Consider the following 25,466-nt stretch of genomic DNA (forward strand, 5'->3'; position numbering starts at 1 on the left):
TGGATCAGGAAAGCAAAGGGAGATAATAAATTTCATAAATAACTAAATCATTATATAATCAATACTGGATTATTTTTGTTGTATCTCCAATCATCAAGAAGTACTAATTAGACCTTGAATTCACTTCTAGAGGAGGATATGGTAGTCATTAGTTGCTCCAACTTAATGGTGCTCCTTGGTGCCATTCAAGGCTCCTAGCATATGCTAACCAATAAAATTGATCCACATCTTGTCATATATCCAAGTCTCACTTCCATTTACTACTTCAACTTCTGTTTTTTTTTTCTTGAGAAAAAACTACTTCAGCTCCATCAATTAGTAACTTTATTTTACAATCTTAAATTGATACCATTAGGTCATTTTATATGCAACTTTATGCTGGAAAGTGGAAAGTATGATGTTTTGTTTTAACCTTTGACCTTGTCATTCAGTAAAACAATCCATTGGAGAATTTTTAAAATACTAATCTAATCAATAATTTCTCTCTGAATCCACATATTTTGGATAAAAAAGATATAATAATTACTCATCACATTGCTTTCTTTTTCTTTTAATCTAGTTTCCGGCAAATACCTAATCAAAAGAACCTTCAGTAATGAACTAATGTTACCTAGGCTTGAAAGGCCCAGTCAAGTACAGGCCGGCCCAGCTCTCCAATCCCCAATTAATTATCTTCCATTTCATATAATATATTTTTAATTAATTTAAGTCGGAACAGGTGGGACGACGCGTAACCCGGAGAGAGCCGAGCCCAAGAGGAGGCCGACATCAACGTGGATTCGGTCAACCTCATGCTTCCACCCTCGAGCTCTCATCCACGGTCAAGAACTGTTCCACCATCTCGATCCAACGGCCCATATCCCTCCTCGTCTGGAAGCCGCCCCTCATATATCCCCACCCCTGCCCATAACCCTCGTCCCTCTCTCTCTCTCGCCCCTCGGCCGAGTTCTCGCCTCTTCGCCACGCCTTTCCTCCGGCGACGAATCCCTGCGGCGAAACAGCAGCGACGATGCAGCAGGCGGCAGGAGGCGCTGATTCCCAGCAGCAGCAATGGGTGGCGATGCAGTACCCGCCGGCGGCGGCCATGGTGATGCCGCATCAGATGGTGGCGGCGGTGCCGCCGCCACCGCCTCCGCAGTACTCGCAGCACTTTTTGTCGTACCACCAGCCGCCTCCGCCGCAGCACCACCAGCACCAGGCCGGGGCGGCGGGGGGGAGGAGAACAAGACGATCTGGGTGGGGGACCTGCACTACTGGATGGAAGAGAACTACCTCCACAGCTGCTTCGGCCACACCGGCGAGGTTAGGGTTTCCCTTCCCTTCCTTTCTTTTTTTCTCGATATGCCTTTGCTTAGATCTTATCGAGATTTGCGCTCAATGAGTGGAATAGAGAAAAAATATGTTTTTGTTTTTTAATATCAACCTGAATAGAACTAAGGATTTCGTAAAGAAAGGATTGTAGTTGTTTAAAATCTTGTAAGACGCTTGTTTAAGAGTTTGCTTTAAAATTGTTAGTTGAGGAATACAGATCTTAAAAAATGTTGGTGAGTGTTTGTTTAATTTGCAAGATTATCGATTGTAGATCTAAAAAAATTAAATCTTTATTCATATTTTATGAAAAGATGCAAATTGGGAATGTAAAAGTGGCCCTTTTTATAAGTAAACCATCGGAAAGTCGGGTTTAGAATGCATAAGACATATATGGGATACAATGACTATAGTACAATTGAAATTTAGACAGGATTTTGACCGCTAACTGGCTGTTGTGGTGAAAGATTGGTGGCAAGAAAGTGCGTCTCTGCATTTAGTTTGTATTAGAGCTCTTATTATTTCATCAGTTTGAACTCTTTTCTTAGATATGGGCTGATGATGTGATAAATTGTGGAATAATGATTAGCCCTTTTTCCTTGTTGCGTCTATCTTCGTCCAGTCTATTGAAATTAAAATCATGTTTATAATTGCTTTCAGTTTTCTTTTTCTTTTTATTTCTTTTATACAGTTGTATTCATTAGACTTCTAAAATTGTTTGAAGTTCAAATTGATCTAAGTTGAGCTGAGACTTGTGCCTGCCACCACTTGGCCTTATATCTTTCTTAAAAGTCATGTTGTCTTATGCCATTGTACATGATAGAGTTGTCTAGTGGGTTAAATTCAAACCAATCTAAGCTACTGTAATATTTACGCGTTATATGGCCCATGACCAAATTAGTGATCTCTAAGTGTATATATATATATCCTTTGCATGCTCTGTAGAGTCCAATTTGCTCTATAAGGTATTTTCCTTTCACATGTTCTCTCCACCTTTTCATTGCATCCTGCCATTGTTATGCCTCAATCTTTTGTGGCTTGTTTACTTGTTACAGAATTATGCAGAAGGTAACATCAGTGATAACTCAACTGCAGTTAAAACGAATACCTAAGACAATCTAAGATTCGTTCTATTCACTGTTTGATTCTTATGCCTATATATCTTGTAGTTCTTACTTCATTATTCAACATATTAGTCAACCTACATTAGATTTAATTTTTTTATTCTTTATAGGATACTGATTTTCTTGAAGAAAGATGGTTGCTGCGTTAGATGGGGTACCGATACCATCACTTTGTTGTGCCTTTAAGTCTCTACACTCATTGATTTATTAGTTAAATAAGTCATCTGAATCCTTTGTTAAATTTAATATATTGCCTTGGTTTTGAGTTTTCAATCACTTCTGACTTTTGACTGAAAAATACAGACAAGATATGATAGTTTCATGTAATTTAATGAAATAATGCTGTGTGAATAGAGGTTGTTATCCTAACTTCTATGTACATGTGATTTGATCTTGATGGATAGTGCTTGCTTCAATATTTAAAGCACAAAACAACATGTTTCGCAATTCTAGATTGAGTAGGCTTAATGCACTCTTTAGCATATCGAGAGGCTTTGAAGCTTCACTTACCTGTTCATTATAATTCCAAGTGCATATGCATTTAAGCTACTATAGAAACTCATTCTTTGTTTTTTAGTTATATCTCTATGAAGTCTAAGAAATTTTGAAGCTGAGTTGTAATAATGCAGGATGGGTATTTTGCTACCATGTCAGGATACATGCATTGGATAAGTATAGACCATACCAATGCTATTGATTGTTGAATTCTTGTAGTTCATTAAAATATAGCCTTGTATTATGTAAACTAAGTCCATTGTTTCATGAATCAAAGTTTTGAAGAATCTGATGCATTCCTTTACTTTTTGTTACCTTTCCTGTACAAGAATTAGCAAAAAAAAAATTATAAGAAACATTCTTGTCTATAACTAAGGTCCTAGACCTGCTAAAAAACCATCCTCTTGCTTCCTTCATCGTCCTTTTCAATCATGCTGTATTTTTACAATTTGTGTCAAAGTCTGTCTTTAATCAATAATTGCATTATCTATTATTTTATAATTTACTAGATCCTTTACCATATATTTCTTATAAATGTTGCAACCAACTGATAATTTGTAACTTTTTTTTATGTATTTTGTATAAATATTCACATTCTATTTTTTTTTTAGATGTCTTTGCCATCCTTGCTTTTGATTTGAGTTCTCTTTCACATCTGCTTTGGAGGGGAAACCCGCTTAGGTCCACTATAGTAATGAGACATGGATGGTTGAGGATGCATACAGATTGATATTGATGTTCCATGTCTTCCATGAAACATGTATCATTGTTGTTTAATTATGTCACTATGTCACCATCTTCATTTTAATGTCATAGTTCAATGCGATATTGTTCACTGTTATATTTTAATAAGAAATGTACTAACAGTTAATCTTTAATTATTTAATTTGCTATAGGTTAATACATTTATTCACATGGAGATATATAGTTGTATGCAACAAAACATATTAATTAGATTTGCAGAAAGCGTCTTGTCCAAATAAATGCTGGCAGTGAACTGCTAGCAATGCAGCATAGACCTCATTGAAATATTCAAATTCCAGTTTATATACTACAAGGCAGTTAAGTTTTGAATGCCTTGATACCAATCAGTTATATGTGGTCAAGGGCTGATATCATGCATTGCATGAATCTATATGATTTCCTGGCCCTATGGTTAGCTTTCTGGAATGTTGATGGAGCATGTCCTTGAATTGGTGCATTCAAAGGTTCAAAATATAACAGTGTTACAAAAGAATTAGACCCCATAATCCAAATTATGGATTTGCTAGGTCCCTTAGTACTATTATTTATAAAATAGCTTTTCCCCCTTCTATTTTACTATTTAATGGCTCAATCATATATTGTTAAAGAAATAATTGCTTCTTGACAATTTTGAACAGACATCCAAGTACTTCAAGAGTGTTTAATAGATGAAAATAAGATTTATGATCTGAATTGATGCCTTCTCCATCACAATTAATTTGAAGAGACATCTGAAATAGCTAGTTGATGACTTCTGCCTCATTGGAGTATCCAAGAGCGTCAACAGTCCAGATTTGTTGAATGATAAGGGCGTTTTACTTAAACCTCAAGTTCCTATTGGATTTTAGGAAGATCTGTTTTGTTTTACAAGCCTTTGTTTTTGAAATGTTTTCTTTCACCAGCACTGTTCATGCTACAGCATTTTAAATAATGAAAAGTTACTTGGTGAGGATTTCTTTCCTCTTAATATCCATATCAGGAGTCAGATTCTAAAAGAATATGTGACTAGTTAAATGTAGACTAGATAAGCTTAGATTTTGTTTTTTGCCTAAAGGACTCACCTGACCATGCTTTGGGGCCATAAAACTAATCTTTCTAAAAGCCCTATAATTAACCTAGTAATGAATGTCCATGAGTTACTAACTGAAAAGAAGTGAAGGTTTTTTTTTGTTTGGATTCTGCTGTTCCTAGCATAGTACTGGCTTTACAATCCTTTCCCAAGCATCTGGTCATTCTTGCTGCCTTCCATTCCCAACTTTGGTTTCCACCAAGCCAACCAAATCTGCTTGGTCGTTTTCTCTCTCGTGTCTTTCTTCCCTTTATCTCTAATATTTCTCCTGTCATATATATATATATACATATATACAAACATACATACATACATGTATATATATACACACACATATACATACTCTCTTGACATTTTTATTTCACATTTTGTTTGTCGTAATTTTATTTCTCTCTGCTGTATCTAATCACTTATATGATCTTAGTACTAAATTACTAAATATTGATGTCTGATTTATCTTTGGGTTAAAAGTCTTGTGCGTTATTATTTCTTCCCTTAGGTAATCTGCCCATAACTTTTATTTTTGCTGGTTTACTGTACCATAATATAAAATCTGCAGTTGCCGCTCAGAAACTGTCAACCTAAAATATAGCCTTTAAATTTGTACCCTGAAGTATCTAACACATTAAAATCTGTAGTTTAGTACTGTTCAAAACTGCATATTTCTCTTGCTGCTATCTATGATTTAATTTAGGGTTAACTAGGAACTAATAAACGGATAACCAAGTGCTTGCTTGGATGGTATTAACTCTTGCCACTTGGCAAGGAAGAAAAGAAGTAAATGAACAAAAGCAAGAAAAAAAGAAGGTAAAGAAAGAGCAAAGAAGAATGGTAGAAGGGAAAGGAAAATAAGGATAAATCAGAAAAGGAAAAGGAGGAAAAGTCACAAGAAGATTTTATGGGGAACCCATCCATGGCAAAAAAACATTGGTAATTCTAAAAAACTTTGTGTCCGTACCTCTTTTACATGCATATTTGAAGACCCCAAATGTGACAATGGTGACAATCTTAATGAAGTTATTCGACGAAATGAAAGGTAGGCACTACTATTTCATACGAAGAAGAGGAGCAGGGAGTTGTCTCTTTTTCAACGGGGTAGGAAGAACAGGAGGCTTCCCCAACTCAGTGTAACAATTATATTTTCTAAATCAATTTTGATATGGGGATCCCTATCTTTATCTCTATCCACGGAGATACCTATCTATATAGAGAGAGATCTAAACATAGCTAACCTGATACGAAACAGAAACTCTTTATACTATCGTTTCACTTGAAACAGAAATCTGTGATAGTTAAAATTATACAAGGAATCCCAAGTAACTATGACTGTCATCATGCTAAATCTCTATACTTCAATAAATCCAAATTTACTTAAAAGAATTAAATAAGTTCCTAAAACATCTTACTTCTATCAGTTTGCATCAAATCTAACTGGCTATATGATATATTACTATACTTATATTTGCACATCCATGCATATGTAAATATACACGTATATTGTATGGTAATGTTTCCATGTTGGATATCTCAGAGTTTATAAGAATCTTTTGGATGACTTGACATAACTATTTGCATCACATGTCCTTGTGTCATTATTTATTTTTTCTATGGATAATAATTTTATGTTCCAAGGGAAATTTCTTGTTAAATTTAATACATCATACTGGATTTTATCTAACTATAGATGTTTCTTAATACTGAATTCTTGTAGGTGTTTTGATCTCTACATCTAGTTTCAATAGTTACTAGCATAAAAGTTTTATTATAAATTCAAAGAGAAAAATAGTGGGTGGACAAGAGGGCCACTTCTGTTATTTAGTAGGTTGCAATCTCCAAAACCTAGTACCTTCCTAAACCAATTGAATTTAACTTTAGCAATTGCAGATTGTGGTGTTTTGGACTTCCTCAGCTTCATCCGCTCCAAAATACTGTCAACCAATACTTCACCAGAGCATTAAAATCTAGCAATCATAGAAATTTGAGTAACTATTATCTATATATGCTTCCCCATAGAATTAATCAGCGAAGCCTAGACTCTTGTGCACACCTCCTATAATGTCCTTTTATACTCTCACGTGCAATAAATGTATCTATCAAACCCTATTCATCTCATCTTTAGAACCCAATTTGTTTGCCTTTTCTGTACCCAATTTGTCCTCGCAAGTCCACAACAAGTGTGCAACAACACTACAGATGCTAGTTGATCATTAAGTCTTCTCCATGGCATGTTAGCTTGAGGATTGCAACTAAACTTATTGTTGCCCAAGAAGACAACCCAAGAGGGGGGGGGGGGGTGAATTGGGTTTTAAGTAACTATTACAAATAAAAACTTAATGAGTAACTAATTAAACTTTATTACAAGCGGATTAATTAGTTTACTAGATGTAGTGAATGAAGGGGATGGGAGAGACAATGAATCAATCACAAACACAAGTGTTTTTATAGTGGTTCGGAGCTAACCCTTGCTCTTACGTCCACTTACCAAGCTTCACTTGGGAGTTCACTATAATCCCTCGGATTACAGCCGGTTGTTTTACAAGTTCACAACCCAACTTGTTGTTTTACGAGATCACAACGAACTCGGTCGGTTTTTCCAGGCTCACTGACTAAAACCACCTGATTGTTTTTCCGGGATCACAATCGAACCCTTACATCGTTGGTTTTACCCTCGGCTCACCAACTAACCTTAACACGCTTGATTCAATTCCCTGATTGAATCAAGTAAGAGAAACAGTTTGGAAAGAGTACAAGGATAGCTTCTTAAAAAGCAAATATGACAAATATGAATAGAATAGAATTAGAAGCCCTCAAACAGTTTTTGGAAAGGGAAGAAGGGGCTTCTCGAACTCTGAGACTCCTCTTGGAGTGTGTTGAAGATTTGCTGTCAGATGGGGAGCCTTGAATGCGAGGAAAGAGTTCGTAGGATGGAGTTGAATGCACTTCTTTCTTCTTTCTCTTGTATTTACTTTTGAGAGACTTTGGTAGGTGGAAATCACTTTTGCTTTGAATGGAATCTCTCTCTTGATGTCTATTACTGTTTACTCTGGCTATTTAAACAGTCCCCTTTGAAAACTAGCCGTTAGACACAACTTTAGAGCCGTTCTGCACAATCTGCAACTCCTGACAAAGTGTCCGTTGGGATCAGAGTCGACTTGTTCGATTTGGAGTCGACTCGGCTGTTGTTGGAGTCGACTTATGCTTTACTGGAGACGACTCGCCCACTGTTCAAGATTTGAATTAAAGTGCTGTCCCGTTCTGGAGTCGACTCGGCCAAACTTGGAGTCGACTCGCCAGTATCCAGAGATGACTCGGCCCTCTGGAGACGACTCGTTCTCAGGATTCCAGAGATCTTTCTGTCAGGTTTACTCCCTCGAGTCGACTCGGATTTTCTTGGAGTCGACCCGGCTCTCAGAGACCGAAAAACTGGTCTTCTGTCTTTGGAGTTGAACTGCCTCGGAATCGACTCGGATCGTCTTGGAGTCGACTCGGCTCTCAGAGCCCGAAATTGGTTCTCTGTCTTTTAGTCTTGCTTTCCTCTGAGAGTCGACTCTTGCTTGTTTAGGAGTCGACTCCCCAACCGTTGGAGTCGACTCGAATTCTTCTGGAGTCGACTCGGTAACAGGATTCAGAAACCACTTCTCTGTCTCTCTGTCTGTTACTCCTTGGAGTCGACTCGGAACTATCGGGGGTCGACTCGGCAATCATCGGAGTCGACTCGAATTCTTCAGGAGTCGACTCGGTGATAGGGTCTGAGATTCATCTTTCTGTCCTGCTGTCTGTTCTCAGTCGGAGTCGACTCGCAGTGTGCCGGAGTCGACTCGAGCCTGTGCCAGAACGTCTGAAACACTTGGAGTCGACTCGAAATCCTCCGGAGTCGACTCGAGTTTCAGCCTTTGACTTAAGCTGATTTCCACATGCACTCAAAAGAGGATTCTTACAAATTTTGCCTGATATACTGGATTGAATTCATTAGTATAACATAAAATATACTCAAATGCTTTGGTCTCATCAAAATCAAATTGGGGTATTATCAATCACTCCACACTTATGCTATGAATTTACAGTATCAATATCTTATTGTGTCCCATTATTTCCTGCAATAAATCAATCTGAAAAACTACATCACCAAATTATGTGTTCCTCTTGGGTTACCAAACTTTGTTGCAAAGTGATCAACAATTTCGTTACAATATATATCATAAGGTAAGCAACCGCCCCCATTGATTTATTTTATATTGTAATTGTAATCAAGGAGGCCATAGAAGATTACATTCTTAAACAAGTCACTAAATTGATAGAGAATAATGAGATTAAAATTTAATTTTAATGTTGTCTTTATAAAATAGGAATTTATCATCATGTTGAAAATTGGGAGTGGACTACATCTATCCATCGGAGAGCCATAAATAATGTTTACCCTTTTGAAGGGATGCTGGTGTGTAATCATCATGAAATATTGAACTTCCTAAATAGCTTAAAATCAAGATCCAAGAAAATCTTCACCTTTATCCATAACAAAAGAAAAGAAATAAGCTTCATAATATAACTGGATTGTCGGTGGAGCGAAAAGCTTATAATTTTGCTTTTTTCTATATTTTCAAAATTATATCAACATTATTTCTTGGGAAGTCTTTGTGGGTCAATTTGGTTGCTTAAGGCTTAAAGTTAAGGCCTATGGTTTTATCTAAGCAGGCGAAATCTTATATTTCTTTTTTTCAATTAACTTATTATTTCTGTTGGGTAATGAGCCCCACGTCCTTGTGAGTGCACTTAGATCTTTCTTTTAATAATATTTAGATAGATCAGGATCTTTTTCTTAATTAGGGATGGATATGATCATGTTGATTGGCCACAAAACCTTTCACAGTTCATTATTTTTTATATTAATTTCTTGATTGTATGTTGTGAATAGAAGTTTTAGTTTCTTTTGTCACAATGCATTATCTTCCTTACTTTGATTATGGGCTCAAAGACAACTCTTTTCTTTGTTTCCTTTTCTTTTTCAAATCGAATTTCAATTTGCATTAGATCGTTGTAGATCAGATTTAAATATCAGTTTTACACTTCCTAAAAAAATTCACAACACTAGTCTAAAAAAAATTTCAGTAATATATAGAGATTGCATTTGTCTTTCTATTTCATAATTCATAAGTAATCTATTGAGAAATAGCATCATACATCATCCTAAATATTTATTCTATTTTTTCTAACATGTATATGTGCACATTTGAAGTTACAAACATAGCTCACATTCATTTGCATCTATACATTTTAGATGTTAGACATGTGTTCTTGGTACTCTGGAAGCTCATATGCTATCAAATCTGTGGGTGGCTTGTACACAACTATTATAGACAAGTCGATTAAAAAAAAATCCAAGGATATATTCTGAACTTTTGAAATGATCGCATGCTTTATATTTTGTACAAGTATTGCTTGTACCAAGGTTTGCTATACTGGTGTGTACCGCCCCAGACCAGTGTATCGTATCTTACTAGTATTGAACCGAGACTCAATACAGGGCAAGATCCGCCAAACCAGTACCATGACTCGTACTAATCGGTGGCTGGTTCGGTTCGGTATCGTACCGGTTCAGTACCATACCGAAACTGGCACGCCATTTTTTTCCAATGTTTTTTTGATTTAATTTATTGGTAATCAATTCTTTTAACTTTTTTTATGATTTTTAAGTATAATTTAATGTTTCTTGATTTTTTTTTTGATGTTTTTATGATCTCGATATAACCTAAATGATTCATTTTGATGCTTTTGAGTGATGCAAAATATAAAATAATTAGTGAAATATTGCATGCTACAAGAAGTAGTATGCAATATCTTAAAATCAATTAGTGAGATACAAAATATAAAATGATACAATCAATTACATATATTTAAAATGCAACATACATACTGCTATTTAAAATCTTGTCGAGTGGCGATGCCTCTTGTAAAAATTTAGATCGTTAGCATAATTAAGAGGCACATCAACATATTCCTCTAATCAAGCGGCAACGTACGCTCATTCCATAAGGAACGTGCTGTGGGTTCAACCATTCTCGGATCTCTCATTGAAGCACTGGCTTTGAGAGGTGTCCTCTGGTTGATAATACTAGTGTGGAGGGGCCATCCAAATATGCCGACAGAAAAATTCAACTCGTAAGATGCTCCGGACTGCGTAGGATAGTAGCCACCGGAAGACGATGCTTCAGATGCATAATTTAAATATATGTATCCGTATGGGTCGGAAGCTGCTTGTGGCTATGGATAATAGAATTCAGTATACAACTCGGAATCCGATATGTCTATAAATTCTATTCTACGTGCGAAGTCATCTGCAGTTGCATCGTATCCTTCTGAATAACTTCAAGAAGTTTATCTCTTATATACAATCGTATCTTTGTGGGCTTTATCAGATCGTGCACTGAGGTCTTTATCATATATAACATGTGTAAAGTGAGACTCACCGATGAATCAAAGACCATCCTGCGACTGTCTCATAAATGGTGGTCTCATATCCACTTTTTCTCTGGCCAACATATCTATGACTACCAGAATTGTCATCGCCGCTGCTCTTGGTCTTTGAATTTGAGTGAATTGACTCCGCACTTTTTTATCGGGGCTGCAACTGCCTTTTATTTTTTTTTGCTTTTTTGTTGCACTGAGCAGCTAACTGCTTATTCTTCGTGCCCCTTTTTCCCTGGCTACGTTGGGGGGATGGATGTCGCTCTCCTGACTGAGTCGACTTGGTAGAATGGTGGCCTCGTCTAAGCAACTCTCGATCATATCTCTGAGAGGATGTCTCAGACAAGGAGTTATGTGATGATCGGCTTTCCGGTGACCCTTGTGGTTGTGGCTGATTAACTGGAAGGATGCATAAAATATTGTAATTTACCCATTGCCCTGCATCGACCTTAGCTTTGTTGCCTACGAAATTGGCCGATCGTGGAGGCAATTTTGGCTCATCAAGCTCTGCCTCTTGCTGCTGGCTCACAAGCTATCAGATCATAGGATCATTATCATCGTTAACGAAAGCATTATGAATCGGATTCATAGATTTTAGCTCCACTTCCTTCTGAATGAACTTCAGCCTCAACCTCAGATTTTGGTGAACATATACAAGGTCATTGAGGTGCTTTCATGTCAAATGGTTTCTTTGTTTGCTGTAGATGAGGGTGAAGGTGGACCAGTTGTGCTCATAGCCACTTGAAGAGACCATTTGGGAGAGGATTCAGATAGCTAGCCGTTTAAGATTTCTTGCGGACAAACCAAAATGAATCCTCTATTCAGCTGCAAAAATATTGATAATAATTACATATAAGATAGTATCATATTAGTAACCATCTAACGCCAGATAATAGTTATCGTTAATATGTAATATATTTAGATTCATACTTTTCTTACTTACGATAGCTGCTGAGACTTCCTAAATATTTTCATCTGTGAAAAAGAACCTTGTAATATATTAATCATTGAAGATACGAGTTAACTTACGCATGTTACTTAAGTTAATTAATCTCTTCTAAATATAAGGCTATGACTTCTGGATTAGGCTCCATCTTGTAAATCATATTACGCAGAGATGTTTGTCATCCATATCGATTTCATGTACGATGTACTGGAACTTCGGATTTAGGTAGTAAGCTGCAGATAGATCTCGTAATTATTTTAGTAAAATTGTATAAGTATAGGAGCAATCCAAATTTTAATATTTTTGCTTGGTTGATGCAACGCTTTACCCATCTGGTAGTCCCACTATCGCTTAATGATGTCGATGTACTTCTAGGCATGCGTCGAGTCTGTCTTCCTAATCTAATTGTTTGTCCTCTCCATCATATGATACAAGAAGACCATCTAGGGATATCTTCTGCTATCCAGGCTTGAAGCACTTCGTGTAATGGCTTGATAGCCTTCACTATTTTTTCGACCCATTGCCAGAATGTCTGTCTCGTCACCAAGTCCTCCACAATGCTTCTCTCAATGTCAGCCATCGCAAATCTATTTTTTTGCCACTCGATACAGACAAGCATCTCTTTTCCTCTCAATGAGGCTATTAAGTGCAACATAGTTAGTAGCAAATCGTGTCACACTTGGTCTCAATATCTTTTCTCCTGCATACCTCCTTATCAGTGATAGGATCTATGTATGGTTATAAATATATATCGTGATGGTTTGCAGCCCATATCTTTCCTCAATATCTCCCCAATGACCTTATATTGCGGCCCATGATCAGTGATGACCTGTACGATATTCTTCTCTTCTACCTGATGAATCACTTTCTTCATCAATCTGAGGATGTACATGGCATCATGCACCTGATTGGAAGAATCAACCGGCTTCTTAAAGAAAGTCTTTTATCACAGTATGTCAAGAAGTTGATGATGCTTCGCCTGGTAGGACCGGTTGAACTATCACACATCACCATCAGTCTATATGTGGTTCACTTGCTCTTGTATGAGAAAATCTACTTCTTTAGCTTATTCTTATTATTATCAAGAAGCTTACCATAGATGTTCTTCGGGATCGACAGTTTATATGGAGGAAATAATAGACCTATAGTATGTGTTGTCTGTTGCATTCGCTGGGATGTGGCTAAAGTGGTATCAGAATCCAATAGCTCCCACATATTCTTCTTATCCTTCTTTAGTATTGTGTCAACCCTCTGCTGCTTTGAATCATTGCTGGGAAAGACATAGGGATCTAAATCATGGTTGGTGGCTCCTAATAGAATTTTTTTGGAGGATTTTTTTTTCTGCCACCAAAAACTTTCAGTATAGATGCAATACAACCACCGCCTCTACTGACAGCCTCCTTAACTAAGGAGGCCTTCCTAAACTTTGGATCTGTGCTGCTGGTCACAGAATCGGAGCCTGACTCGTAATGTGAGGGCCTAAATCGAGCCTTATACCTAGTCACCTTATCCTGCTATCATTGATCATTCGGGCTTGCCTAAATGGCAGCTTGGATCTATGCCTCCTCATCATCTGGAGCGGATGCCTCTTACTCTGGAGTGATAGAAAGGTGCCTCTACTGCTTAGTAGTTCACCTTTATTTTCTTCTTAGAAATTCTTTCCTTCGTTGTTTTGAAATCAGGGAATGCTTCTTCATTAGCTGTCAGACCTCTTATGGGCATTTTCGGCACATAGATATATCAAGATAACCATTAACTAGGTGCCGCTTCAATCTAGTTGCTTTTTTCTTGGTGTTGCATCAGTTATACCTTTAGTGGAGACAACCCGAGAGCATTTGCCCATGATCTCAATCAATGTCACGCTCCAAGTTCTTTTTTCTCGATGGTTTTATTCCTGCAGGTTTATCAGGTACGCCAGTTTATTAATTATTTAAAAATAACAAAATTTTGTTATAATGAAAAAATATTTTCTATCTCAGAAAATATATTTGACTTATCTAATAAATATTTTTGATTTATTTATATTTTTTAATGATTTTTAAATTTAAAATATATTTAAATATCATAAATTTAGAAAAATATATTTTTTACTTCAGAAATTACTTTTGAAATATGTAATGTGTACTACTAATTTTTTTATAAATTTTTGTATTAATTATATATTTTAATTATTTTTTTAAATATAAATATTTTAGAAAATTAATTTGAGCTCAGCTCCATAGTAGAACCCTACCATAGATTCTACATTTATATTTCGAAGTCCGTGGGCATGTATCAAAGACTATTTATTTCTTTTTTTTAATTTAGGTCCGGGCTAATGTATGCATGATCGCGTTAAAACTTGAATAAATAACACCAAATTTAGCTAGAGATTAGTTTGCATTCTTCTAAATAAGCTTCTAATTTTACAGTCATTTTTTGAGTTTTATTTTTTTTAAAATTTTTTAATTGAAATATATATTTTTAATTTAAAAAATTATATATAATCTGACAATTAAAAATTTAAGTGGTTTGTGTAGATCATCCATATATCTACAACATATTATGAAATCTTGCCAAAATCGAAACTCTTTACATGATCTCTCCTTATTTTGGAAATTTTGAGGCATTGTTTAGTGTTGAAAAAAAGAGGAGGAAATGAGATAGGGGAGGAAAAGCATATCTTATTTTGGGCTAGATCCTCCTTGAGTGTCTTGAATCGTCGTGTTTTTTTTTTTTCCGAGGGGGGGGGGTGAAGAAAATTTGAGTGAAGGTCTGAGAAGGCTTAGGACCGGTTTGGATTGGTTTTGTGCGATTCAGGGCCGGTTCCGACCAGTTTGAGGTCGGCTTCGACTCCCACAACCGCATTGACTCGGTTCCGTGCCAGGTCGGCTCGGTACGCCGGAACCGGATGAAGCCGACCCGACATGGAAACGGGCGGTTCGGTAGACCATGATACAGGGGGCATATTGAGTCTTGTATGCCAAACCGATTCTCGTATTGAGTGTGTTGATACTGTACTTGTGTTATACTAGTATAGGATCCGATACTGAGATGGCGAACCTTTGCTTATACCATATGAAGCTGTGAACTTGCAATGCTATTAGAAGCTCATATACTATGATCTACCTTGATTTCTACACTTGATATGACGTAGAATATACAGTTTGTTTTATTGTTATGTTAAATCCTCAATTAGGCCCTTAAAAATCTACATGGAAAAAGGAAAAATAATGGGAAAGATTTATTTGTGGTCCTTAACAGAAACAAGGCTGCCAGGAGTGGTCAGGCAATGGCATGAGAAATTAAATATTGGCATATTATATTATACCTTGCATACTGTCAGCAATCTGCACTAGTACAAGCTAATGCACAATGTTGCAGGCCAATGTACAAGATACAGTGGCATGCACTGTTATGTATCAATAACCTACTGCTATAATAGTGTCAGACACTTTGAATGTTTTTGTCCTTCTGGGCATTAATATTGGAGTAAAGTAGGTGCTGTCTGAAGAGACTGGAAAATCTGAACCTCAATAAAGGATTTGGGGTTTGTCTGGTATATGTTTAGTGCATAAAGATCAGGCTCTTGTGCATCGGGATGACTTTTTATGCCTATTCCAAATTTCGGAATTTATGAGAATTTCTTTATACAATTTCAATGGAAGGTTTGTTCTGCTATCCTCAGATGCGCAATGGGATAGATATGTATATAGAAGTTAAAAATGGAAACTAAAATAGGAATATATGATCTTTAAGGCCTACTAGGATAAAGGAGTATAAGCAGGAAGGAGTATGATAGAATTTAAGGTGAAAGGAATGCTTTAGTGTCTATAAGATTGAATTTATGCAGTGGAATAGAGGAGTTTTGATGATTGATTTGATATAAAAACTAAAAGAGGCAGGAAGCATATGGAGTGAGGATTATTTTCAGGGTTTGTGGTCCTAAATCTTAGGGTAGAAAACTTTATTATATCTTGCTCATAATAATTCAAGAGATCACCAACCTTTTTTTTAATAAAAAGAGTGGGAGAGTCTAGCTGTTCATAAAAGACCTTTCTTTGAAATTACAAATTTGGATTCCCAACTCCTCTCATGTGCAAGCATGCTTAGAATTCTTAAACTAAATCCTGGTGACTTTCGAAACTTACCTCACCCAGCCTATATCCATAGGATAATGGTTTGACACTAATGATGCCCAACGTTCCTGCCCAAAGTATGACTTTAAAACTATCCCAAATAATAATCACAAAATTTAACCCAAATTAAAAAAAAGAAGAAGCCAAATTGCACCTGATGGAACTCGGACTAAAACAAGGACAATTCTAATAAGTAAAACAATCCCCCTGCATCTCAAATGCAAAGCGGAATCTGTATAAAATAATATGTGCACGTATGGTAATGAGAGTCTGTATGGTAATGAGACTCTGTTTCTAAACTGGTGATCATCTTTAAGACATACATAAGCGTGCTTAATGTAGTACACCTTTTTTAGGTTATAGGTGTAGGTTTATTTATTTTTTTTCTGTGCTTGGATAAGGAACATGCACCTGGTTTGAGAACCCTGCAGATGATGAAATACACTATCTAATATTGATCAAATACGTAAACAACTCAGACAGTCTTGCTCTCATAATTAACTGCCATCCCTGTTCCTAGATCAACTTGATAAATTCAGAGCTTGCTTATCATTCTCTTCCTCTATCTCTTATGCTAAAAAAAAGGTCATGCTTTCCCTGTCTTCAATATCAAGCATCAATATTCGGTATTTTCAATTATGGAAAATAGTTTATCCTACACTCAATACTGCTGCTTTCTTGCACCTCATAGCCAGACGCTTATAGTAGTTTATGGTGATCACTTAATGACTTAATTGGTCTTGATCTTCTTGTCCAACCCATCATTCACCTTGTCAGCTATGATTTTTACCATTCGTTGATTACATGAAGTACATCTTGTTCTTATCATGTTTTCTGTAACCTCCCTTTTAAACATTCTGCAGGTGGTCTCTATTAAAGTTATCCGCAATAAACAAACTGGACAGTCAGAGGGATATGGTTTTGTAGAGTTTTATACACGTGCAGCAGCTGAAAAAGTACTTCAGAACTTTGTTGGTCATATAATGCCCAACACTGATCAGCCTTTTAGGTTAAATTGGGCATCATTTAGCATGGGTGATAGGCGTTCAGATGTTGCTTCTGACCACTCGATATTTGTAGGAGATCTAGCTGCTGATGTTACTGATGCAATGCTGCAAGAAACTTTTGCTAGTAAGTACCCATCTGTAAAAGGTGCAAAAGTTGTTATTGATGCAAATACTGGCCGTTCAAAGGGTTATGGATTTGTAAGATTTGGTAATGATAACGAGAAGACACTTGCCATGACTGAAATGAATGGTGTATACTGCTCTAGTAGGCCCATGCGCATTGGTCCTGCAACCCCCAGAAAGTCATCTGGTAGGTTTCAAGCATACCTAGTTTTGTACACTCATTTATTTTTTGAGATTTCACCTATCTAGTTAAGCACTGCTGCTTGATAGCTAATTAAAACTGTTCTTTGCATTTTATGTTGTCCATAACTCAGGTCACTCTAAAATGTTAATGTAAATCACATAATAGTTTCCTGTTGTGTCAAGTGTTAAGTGAGGTTTAAATGTTTTAGTAGTTGCAATCCCCAATTTTCCTTACTATTAGCATGATCTGGTAGCTGGCACATTAAAAAAACACTTTCTTATGTTTGACCTAATAAAGATGATCTTTTCGTTCATTCATTTAATAATTTGTTCCTTAATATCATTTTGATATCCTCTTATTGCAAAAATCTACCCATTCTAAGAGATACGACTATTTTCTATGTTGTTTTTGTTTATTTGCATGTATTGTAATTATACTAGACATTGACAAAACTAGTAGAATTTGTTATAGTGTAACACACAATAAGTTGGCTTAAACAAAGTTTCCATTTGGGGGGAGGGTCACTTTGTGCTTGGGACAACATGCTACAATATGGTATGCATGACATTGTTTTTTTAATATCAGCCATCAGGATCAGGACCTGATGCTGCTACTTCTGATCGGCAAGTGTATGTGTTGCTTTGGTGGTGGAAGGGGAACATGTCATTCCCATTATAATGCAATATTTATTACTGAAGTTTCTTTATAATTTAAGGTGATTCGAATTAGCATCTTACCATGGCATGGAATAGTCTATCCATGTAATTGTAAGAGCTCTTTATATTTGAAATGGGTGAAAAAAATACGTTTTGAATCAGTAGTCCTCAATAATAGCAATTTGACAGGTGCTGTGAGTTTTATCATTAATGATACTGTAGAATTTGCTTTATCGTGTGAACTCAGGACATCAAAATTAGGATAACTTGACATTTGTTATTGTAATCTTGGTTAATCTAAGAGTATAGACAAAGTGATTTCCAGGTTGGCCTTTTATTCTACTAGTTTTCCTTTCCTCCTGGGTGGAATAAAGCAGATATGGGCTAGTGAATACTGTTTCTATGCAACACATTTTGTGGATCTTCACATAGCAGCATTTATAAGATGCAGACCTTAGAAAGATAATTATTATTTTATCACACAAGTTTAAGGTTGTGGTATTTTTATCATAGCACTGCTATCATTGTTTACTAGATAGCAGTCGCGCATGTTACTACGTGAATTACACAATCTTTGCTCTCGATGTTGATCTCATTCCATTCCTTGTGGTAGATGCTTGATAGTGCATTATCAAGTTATTCTTCACAAACTTGTGCTTTATCTGGCGTGTACCCTTGAGCAAAATATGCCATTAGTCTCAGGAATACATTACTGTTTCTGGCATGATCAAGCCTTAATATGTATGATAATACCATCTGTCGTGGAGCTTTTACATTGTTTTTTTTCTTATATTTCTTTCTCTCAAATTTTCTAGGTTATTATTTGATATTGTATTTTTCATGGATAGTTCTTAATACTTGATACATTTGCATATTACATTTAAAAGATATAATCTTACCATGAAAATTACCACATGATGGCAAATAAAATCCTAGATTTCCTTGTTGTTTTGGAACTTTTGTTTAGGTAATTTGTAGTATAGGTTTTAGAGTACTATTTATAGTACAATTGATTGGTGCGATGATTAAAGGCTTGCGCTGACAAGTGCAATAGTGCGAGGTTCAAGTCCTGAGGCACCACTTTGCTCAAAAGAATGCCAAAGGTTAGATCAGTCCCCATTTTGCCCTTCTCAGAACACCAGATTACCAGGACAGACTGGGTAATAGCCTTATTTGAAGTAGGATTGGTATGCAAGAAATCTACTTTTGGTATAAATTGGTTTGAGAAGTGATGAAATCATATATGATATTTGGCTGTTTTATGTGTCTTTCTGTATAGGGTTATGTGGTATCCCAATTTTGCATTTTCTTAGGAAAGTTTTGGGCATAAATATTGAGTTCTTGGTTTCCAAGAGTCTAAGTTTGGTTGCACAAGTAGTCATGTGAAGTCTATAAGGGCTCGATGAGAAGAGCATTGCACATTATGTCAGGTTTGGCCTTTCTTTTCTCTCTCAGTCTTCTTCTCTACTGTCTCTTTTTTATCTAACTTTTTTTGTCTAAACCTCTATTGATATTATCTGTTTTTTCTTTTCTAAATCTCACTTTATTATTTTTATCAATAATTATAAAATGTGTGATCTGAATTTCCACTACAGGATGACTATGGACCACCACGAATTTACAAGTTTTCTTTGGAAGCTTCTTCTTTGGACTCGTATCTCATCTAAAGACCTAAAACAGTTTTTCTTTTAACCTTATTGAATTTTCCAATTGCAAAAAAACAAAAAACATTGCTTCTGCCCTTTATTCAGGATGAGATTTCTTGACCCAAGTCTTGTTTGATCTCATCCCTCGGTCCACTTACATGTTGTACAGCATTCTCAATTGGTCCTACATCACCATGTCTCCTTAGTTCTGTTTAATCTACCCTCTGTTTGTTCCTGTCATATCCAAAACCAATATGTAGTGAGTAATTCTTGGATTAGAATCTTTGCAAATTGGAGAATTTATCATCCATATTTGTGTCTGGATCTTTGTAGCGATTGTGCATCTCAGCATGCCTCTTGATTTTCTCATTGACTCTGTAGTGGTTATCAGATCTTGTAGTCTGAATATATGTCTTAACAATAATTTATAGATTTTCCTTTTTAAAACTCAAGAAATCTTTATTTATATGTATATGCTTATCCTTTAGGTAAATACATACATGTACGAGATTTATAATTATCCTAGTTAATTATAATTTTTTTCTTCTATTATCCTTATTTTTCAGAAGTTGTCTATATGTTTACATAAAAAAGTACATCATGTAATAACACAGTGTATGCATTTGGGAGAAAGGTATATATAATAATACCAATATTTACCCATCAGGGCATAATTATTAAATACTTGCTGGTTTTTAACTTCCATAAGTTGGTCATTCACTATGAAGTCTAGGTATAGTTAAGTACTCGATGGACTTCAGGAAGGTTTTGGAGTTTCCCCGCTCCCAAGTCTAGTAGTACTCCTGATCATACTTTAGGTAAACACAAATGCTAAATTCTTAAAATCTATATTGCCTAATGATATGATTTTACTAATGGAAAGTGTTGCTTAAGCATCATTTGATTCATCTAAATCCCATATCTAAGGGTAACTTTCCTTGATTATATTTCTTAGAGCAGTATGGGACCTTTGGGACAAAACAAAAATCATGCTATGGACATTTGGGTCGGCAAAGGCTGACTAAAAATAAGAGCAGTATGGGGGTGGTTAAGTCGGTTCAGGCTGATTTTCCCACAAGTTGTTCCTCAGGGGGTGTTGATCACTAGTCCCTGCCCAGAACACGCAACATTTTAAGTCTTGGATTTAACATTTTAATGTGCACTAGATTATTTTTAAATTGGCCGGTATGCCAATCCATAGTGATGTTACCCTGGTTAAAGAGAGAATGTTGATCTCATTTAATTTTAAAGATATTAATTTCCATAACAGTCTTTTGCAGTAAAGTTTCTAATAGTCCTTATTCAATTATTGTGGGAACATACTATCTGTTGATAGTCACTTTTTTTTTTCTTTTTGGTGTCAGACATCTGACAGACATGAGCTCATTTGCTTAGAGAAGTTTGGAATGGAGATGCTGATGGATTTTAATCAACTTCCAACACAGCAATGAATGAATTCCAAGGTTATCCTAAGAACCTTGGTTGCTTTCTTTCTTTTCCATCTTTCTCCACATAAAAAACTTAATTGTTTTAGGAGCATGGTGAAAACAAATGCAAGGGTATGCTTGATTTAGGGAGACTATCAGTGAAAGAGCATTTGGTAACTAGAACAAGAATGATACAAGGGATACCATTTGCATGGGCAAAGAAAATATGTAATAGGACTAAATGGTTGTTTTATGCCTATATGCTTGGTGGTTGAGTTTCATGAATGGATTCTTTTGAAGACTTGAACTGATCTCCTATAAGTATGTTACTTATTCTACCATTCACCTTAGAGTGATTTCGGATCATAGTTGATGTTGCTAGAGCAAAATCTCCAAATACAAGTTGGTGAAATGAACTCATTGTTTTAAGAAGGTTGTTTTAATATATTAATGTGTTTTATTTTCATGGCTCGCATCATTTTTTGTGAATTTCACCTTCTACCATGTCATTATGGGCATGGAGTTTGAAGAAGTTCAAAAGGTATTGATCTTTTAAAGGATAGATTTCTTTTCCCAGGAAAGATTGTATTAGTTCATCCCCTTTTAGACTTCCAGCTTGCTATGTTGATAAAAACTTCTATACTGTCGTTACAGATGCTTCTATAGTCACATAATGAGACGTTGAGATTTGGATAGATATCAAAGTTTTGATAAATGGTTGTGCTGATATTCAGAAAAGAACCATCTCTTTGGATTGGGGGAGGGGATATCATTGCCAATTGTGGGCCTAGATATTTACAAGATTAAATGAACTAAATGGAAATTCTTCAAGTTAGAATGGAACAATTGGTAAGGGAGTAGATTCTTGTTTTAGAAAAGTATAGAAAGTTTGATTTTGGTAGAACTTTTTGATGGGTGTGGTAATTCTTTGACATGTTTCTGCTAATGGAGGTATTGTTTGGAATACGATATTCAGAAGGAACTTTCAGAAGGTGAATGTTGTGACTTGTGAGTTCATAAAATTCCTCTTTTTTCTTAGGAGTTTAAAATTTTTTGCCGAAAGGAATGGCGCTTGAGCTAGGAAGGGTTCTTGGAACTAGATTTTCGTATGTGTGGAGAAACAGGGCTCACACGGGTATGATTTTCTTCTATTGGTGCTGATTCATAACATGATCTTGATATGTAATTATTTATCTTATCTGTTATAATGCAAATGCTTGGAGCCTTGGAGTTGAGGCCCAACTCAAAAGCTTGAAGCCATCTGCTTCAGGATCAAGCAGGAGGGTTAGGTGATCTTGCCTATCCCAGTATGTTTATGCTTGGAGAATCAAGATGGGGGTTGGCAAGAAGGAATAAGAATTCAACCTCTAAAAGTTAGGGAAAGGTAATATGACTTGGCTGATCTCTACTTTCTAGGATTTTAAATATGCGGTCAACAAAATTACTTCCAAGCATCCTATTTAGCGAGAAACTTTGCTTATTGGATTAGAAATATTTATTATATGCCAGTAAAAAATATATAAAGCCCTTCTGCCATCATGAGTCTTATCTCACCTACAGTTTCCTGTGATTTCTCACGGGAGAGTTACGATGACTCCCAGTTATAAGGACTATTAGATTGCGCTATGGTCATAGATCAATGATCGATCAACTCAAGTGCCCCAATTAGGGAAATTTCCTTTCTCACATGCTTTGCATGTGCGAAATTCTGGTAATAGAATAATATAAGGTGCTTAAGTTTGTTCTTCCTCATACTTGCATGATGTGTTGAATTGGCTTTAGTTCAGATAAACAGATTTGACATCATTCTGGTTAACACATTGGGGTTCATCTTCTAGTACTACCATGTATTCCTAGGTTTTTTATTGGTTATGACATGAACATTTTCTTTATAGCATTGAATGGCATCTCTTTGGGTGCCTTCGCTGGAAGGGAAGCTTATTCCAATGAGAGGATTTGGGGATCAAGTTGGATAGTCATCAAAGTCTATTTGAAAGTAATCTCAGGGCATGCTGATTATATTCTGGTGATCATGTATTCTGAAGGTTCAGATTTGTGATCGTTTCTTGGACTGATTGGGAGGGAGAGTGAAGGGATTATTGCGAGGGAACAAACAGGCTATCCTGTTCATCATTAGGACAGGTTATGTTAGAATCCACTTCTTAGTTTTGCTTGGACCCTAGACCAATTATAGCATGAGAAAATGTGATAGCCTGGAATGTTGGTTCAAGCAACAGTGAAGGCTAGAAATTTGTTAATAAGCAAAATGTTAATTTTTATCCCCTAGATTCTATGATGCAAGGAAAATATTTATTTTGTACTTTGGCATTTTGTTGCTACTGATTCTTGAGTCTGCCATTAAAGTATACGTGCTTGTTACATTGCACGTGGAGTCATGGAAGTGGTGGATGTCTTTTTCTGAACTGAACTAGCATTATCATTCTAGGTGGATCTGGAAATAGTGCATCTGGACAATCAGATGGAGATTCAACTAACACAACAGTGAGTACAAATTTTTCCCACGCTGCTTTCTGTAGTCCATATCTGTACTTTTTCCATCATTCTGATGATTCCTCTTGTAGGTTTTTGTTGGAGGACTGGACCCAAATGTCAGTGAAGATGATCTCAGGCAAGCCTTTTCTCAGTATGGTGAGATTGCCTCTGTGAAAATTCCAGTTGGAAAACAATGTGGATTTGTGCAATTTGTTCAGAGGTACAGTTCTAAGTGCTCTATTGTATACTGTGATTGAGGCAGTGCTTGCTGTAGTAACTTTTATTAGTTGCTGCACTAAATTTGTGAGGATTTTATGTGTATTGCACTTTATTGTGTTTGGTAGAAACAATGCTCAAGAAGCATTGCAGGCGTTGAATGGAACAGTTATCGGGAAGCAGCAGGTTCGTCTTTCATGGGGTCGTAACCCTGCAAACAAACAGGTATATCTAGTATAATTAAAATATTACGTTCAATACTAAACCATTTAAAGTGTCTTTTCAGCTTAGGTCACAAACCAAGCAACCAGGTCAGGTTATAGACACCCACCTATTGTTAATTTCACAGAGTTTTAGTGGACTTGGATTATGTTCATGACCCAAAATAAAGTATGGCCTTCCCAGGATGATAAACATGGGAGATATTTACTGCAGGTATTTATGCATAAAGAGAAAAAAAAGGCTTTGTGATGGATGCCCTGCTAAAAGATGAACAGAGTTAACTGAACATTTGATGATGCTCGGGTTGCCCTGCTAAGGGATGACCGATGATTTGCTTTAGAAATCTAATTGCCTGTTTTAATACCACTTCTTTTCAAGTAACATTAGGTCATATTGAATCAGATTGTGTCTTAGAATGCGGATTATGAGGGAAAGTTAAAAGGTAATGACTGCTAATACCATCCTCGCACTGGAAATTCTATTTCTTGGTTATGTTATTCTGGTGTTTAATGGAAAAGGCATCCAAATAACACTTTCTAGCTGAAATATGAGAATGAAATTCCAGGCTTGATTGTTATTGTTATTATTATTTTTCTAATCTGTTTGTTTTGTCGTTGACAGTTAAGAGGTGATCATGGTAATCAATGGAACAATTTTTACTATGGAGCACCATTCTACAACGGATATGGGTATGCTGCGCCGTTTCCAGACCCAACCATGTATGCTGCTGCTTATGGGGCTTATTCCTTCAATGGAAACCAACAACAAGTGAACTGATTTGGATATCACAATCAAAACTGGCTTAATTGCACTGAGTGACTGATAAAAGGTAGATGACTTTAGGAGAGCTAGTAGGTTGACTGGTAATGTAACATAATCCGGATTTAGCACTTCCCTAGTCACCCATTTTCATCTAAGATTTTTGCCATTCTTTTTTATAAATTTTGACTCGGTGATGAAAGTAAACTAGATTTTTTTAAGCCGTGATTATGTGCTTCAATTTTATATGTTGTTTTAAGATGCTTTATATGCACGATAACAAAATTAACTTATAAAATTAAGTTCTTGGATGGTGGTTTTGGGACAATTTTCCATTAGATTGTTGGATTCGGTAGAATTTATGAAGTTATGGCTGTCCCTGTCTAGCATCATCAGGATCCTCAGGCTTGTTTTGGATCAGCCTGTACAGCATATTGGCAGAGTTTCTCCTTGCTGTGTATGTGGGC

General features: G+C 36.1%; 1 protein-coding gene across 1 annotated transcript; it reads left to right on the plus strand.

The window, feature by feature from the left end:
* The first annotated feature begins 902 nt into the window (after positions 1 to 902).
* On the plus strand, positions 903 to 25,310 carry LOC120109259 (polyadenylate-binding protein RBP47-like). Its single transcript, XM_039123011.1, is given in 7 exon segments — positions 903 to 1,199; positions 1,202 to 1,302; positions 17,130 to 17,583; positions 23,756 to 23,811; positions 23,892 to 24,022; positions 24,147 to 24,243; positions 24,862 to 25,310. Coding segments are annotated over 7 exon segments (1,185 nt in total). The 5' UTR covers positions 903 to 1,009; the 3' UTR covers positions 25,018 to 25,310.
* Positions 25,311 to 25,466: the final 156 nt, after the last annotated feature.

This window comes from Phoenix dactylifera, unplaced genomic scaffold (genome assembly GCF_009389715.1).
Source record: "Phoenix dactylifera cultivar Barhee BC4 unplaced genomic scaffold, palm_55x_up_171113_PBpolish2nd_filt_p 001960F, whole genome shotgun sequence".
Taxonomy (NCBI): domain Eukaryota; kingdom Viridiplantae; phylum Streptophyta; class Magnoliopsida; order Arecales; family Arecaceae; genus Phoenix; species Phoenix dactylifera.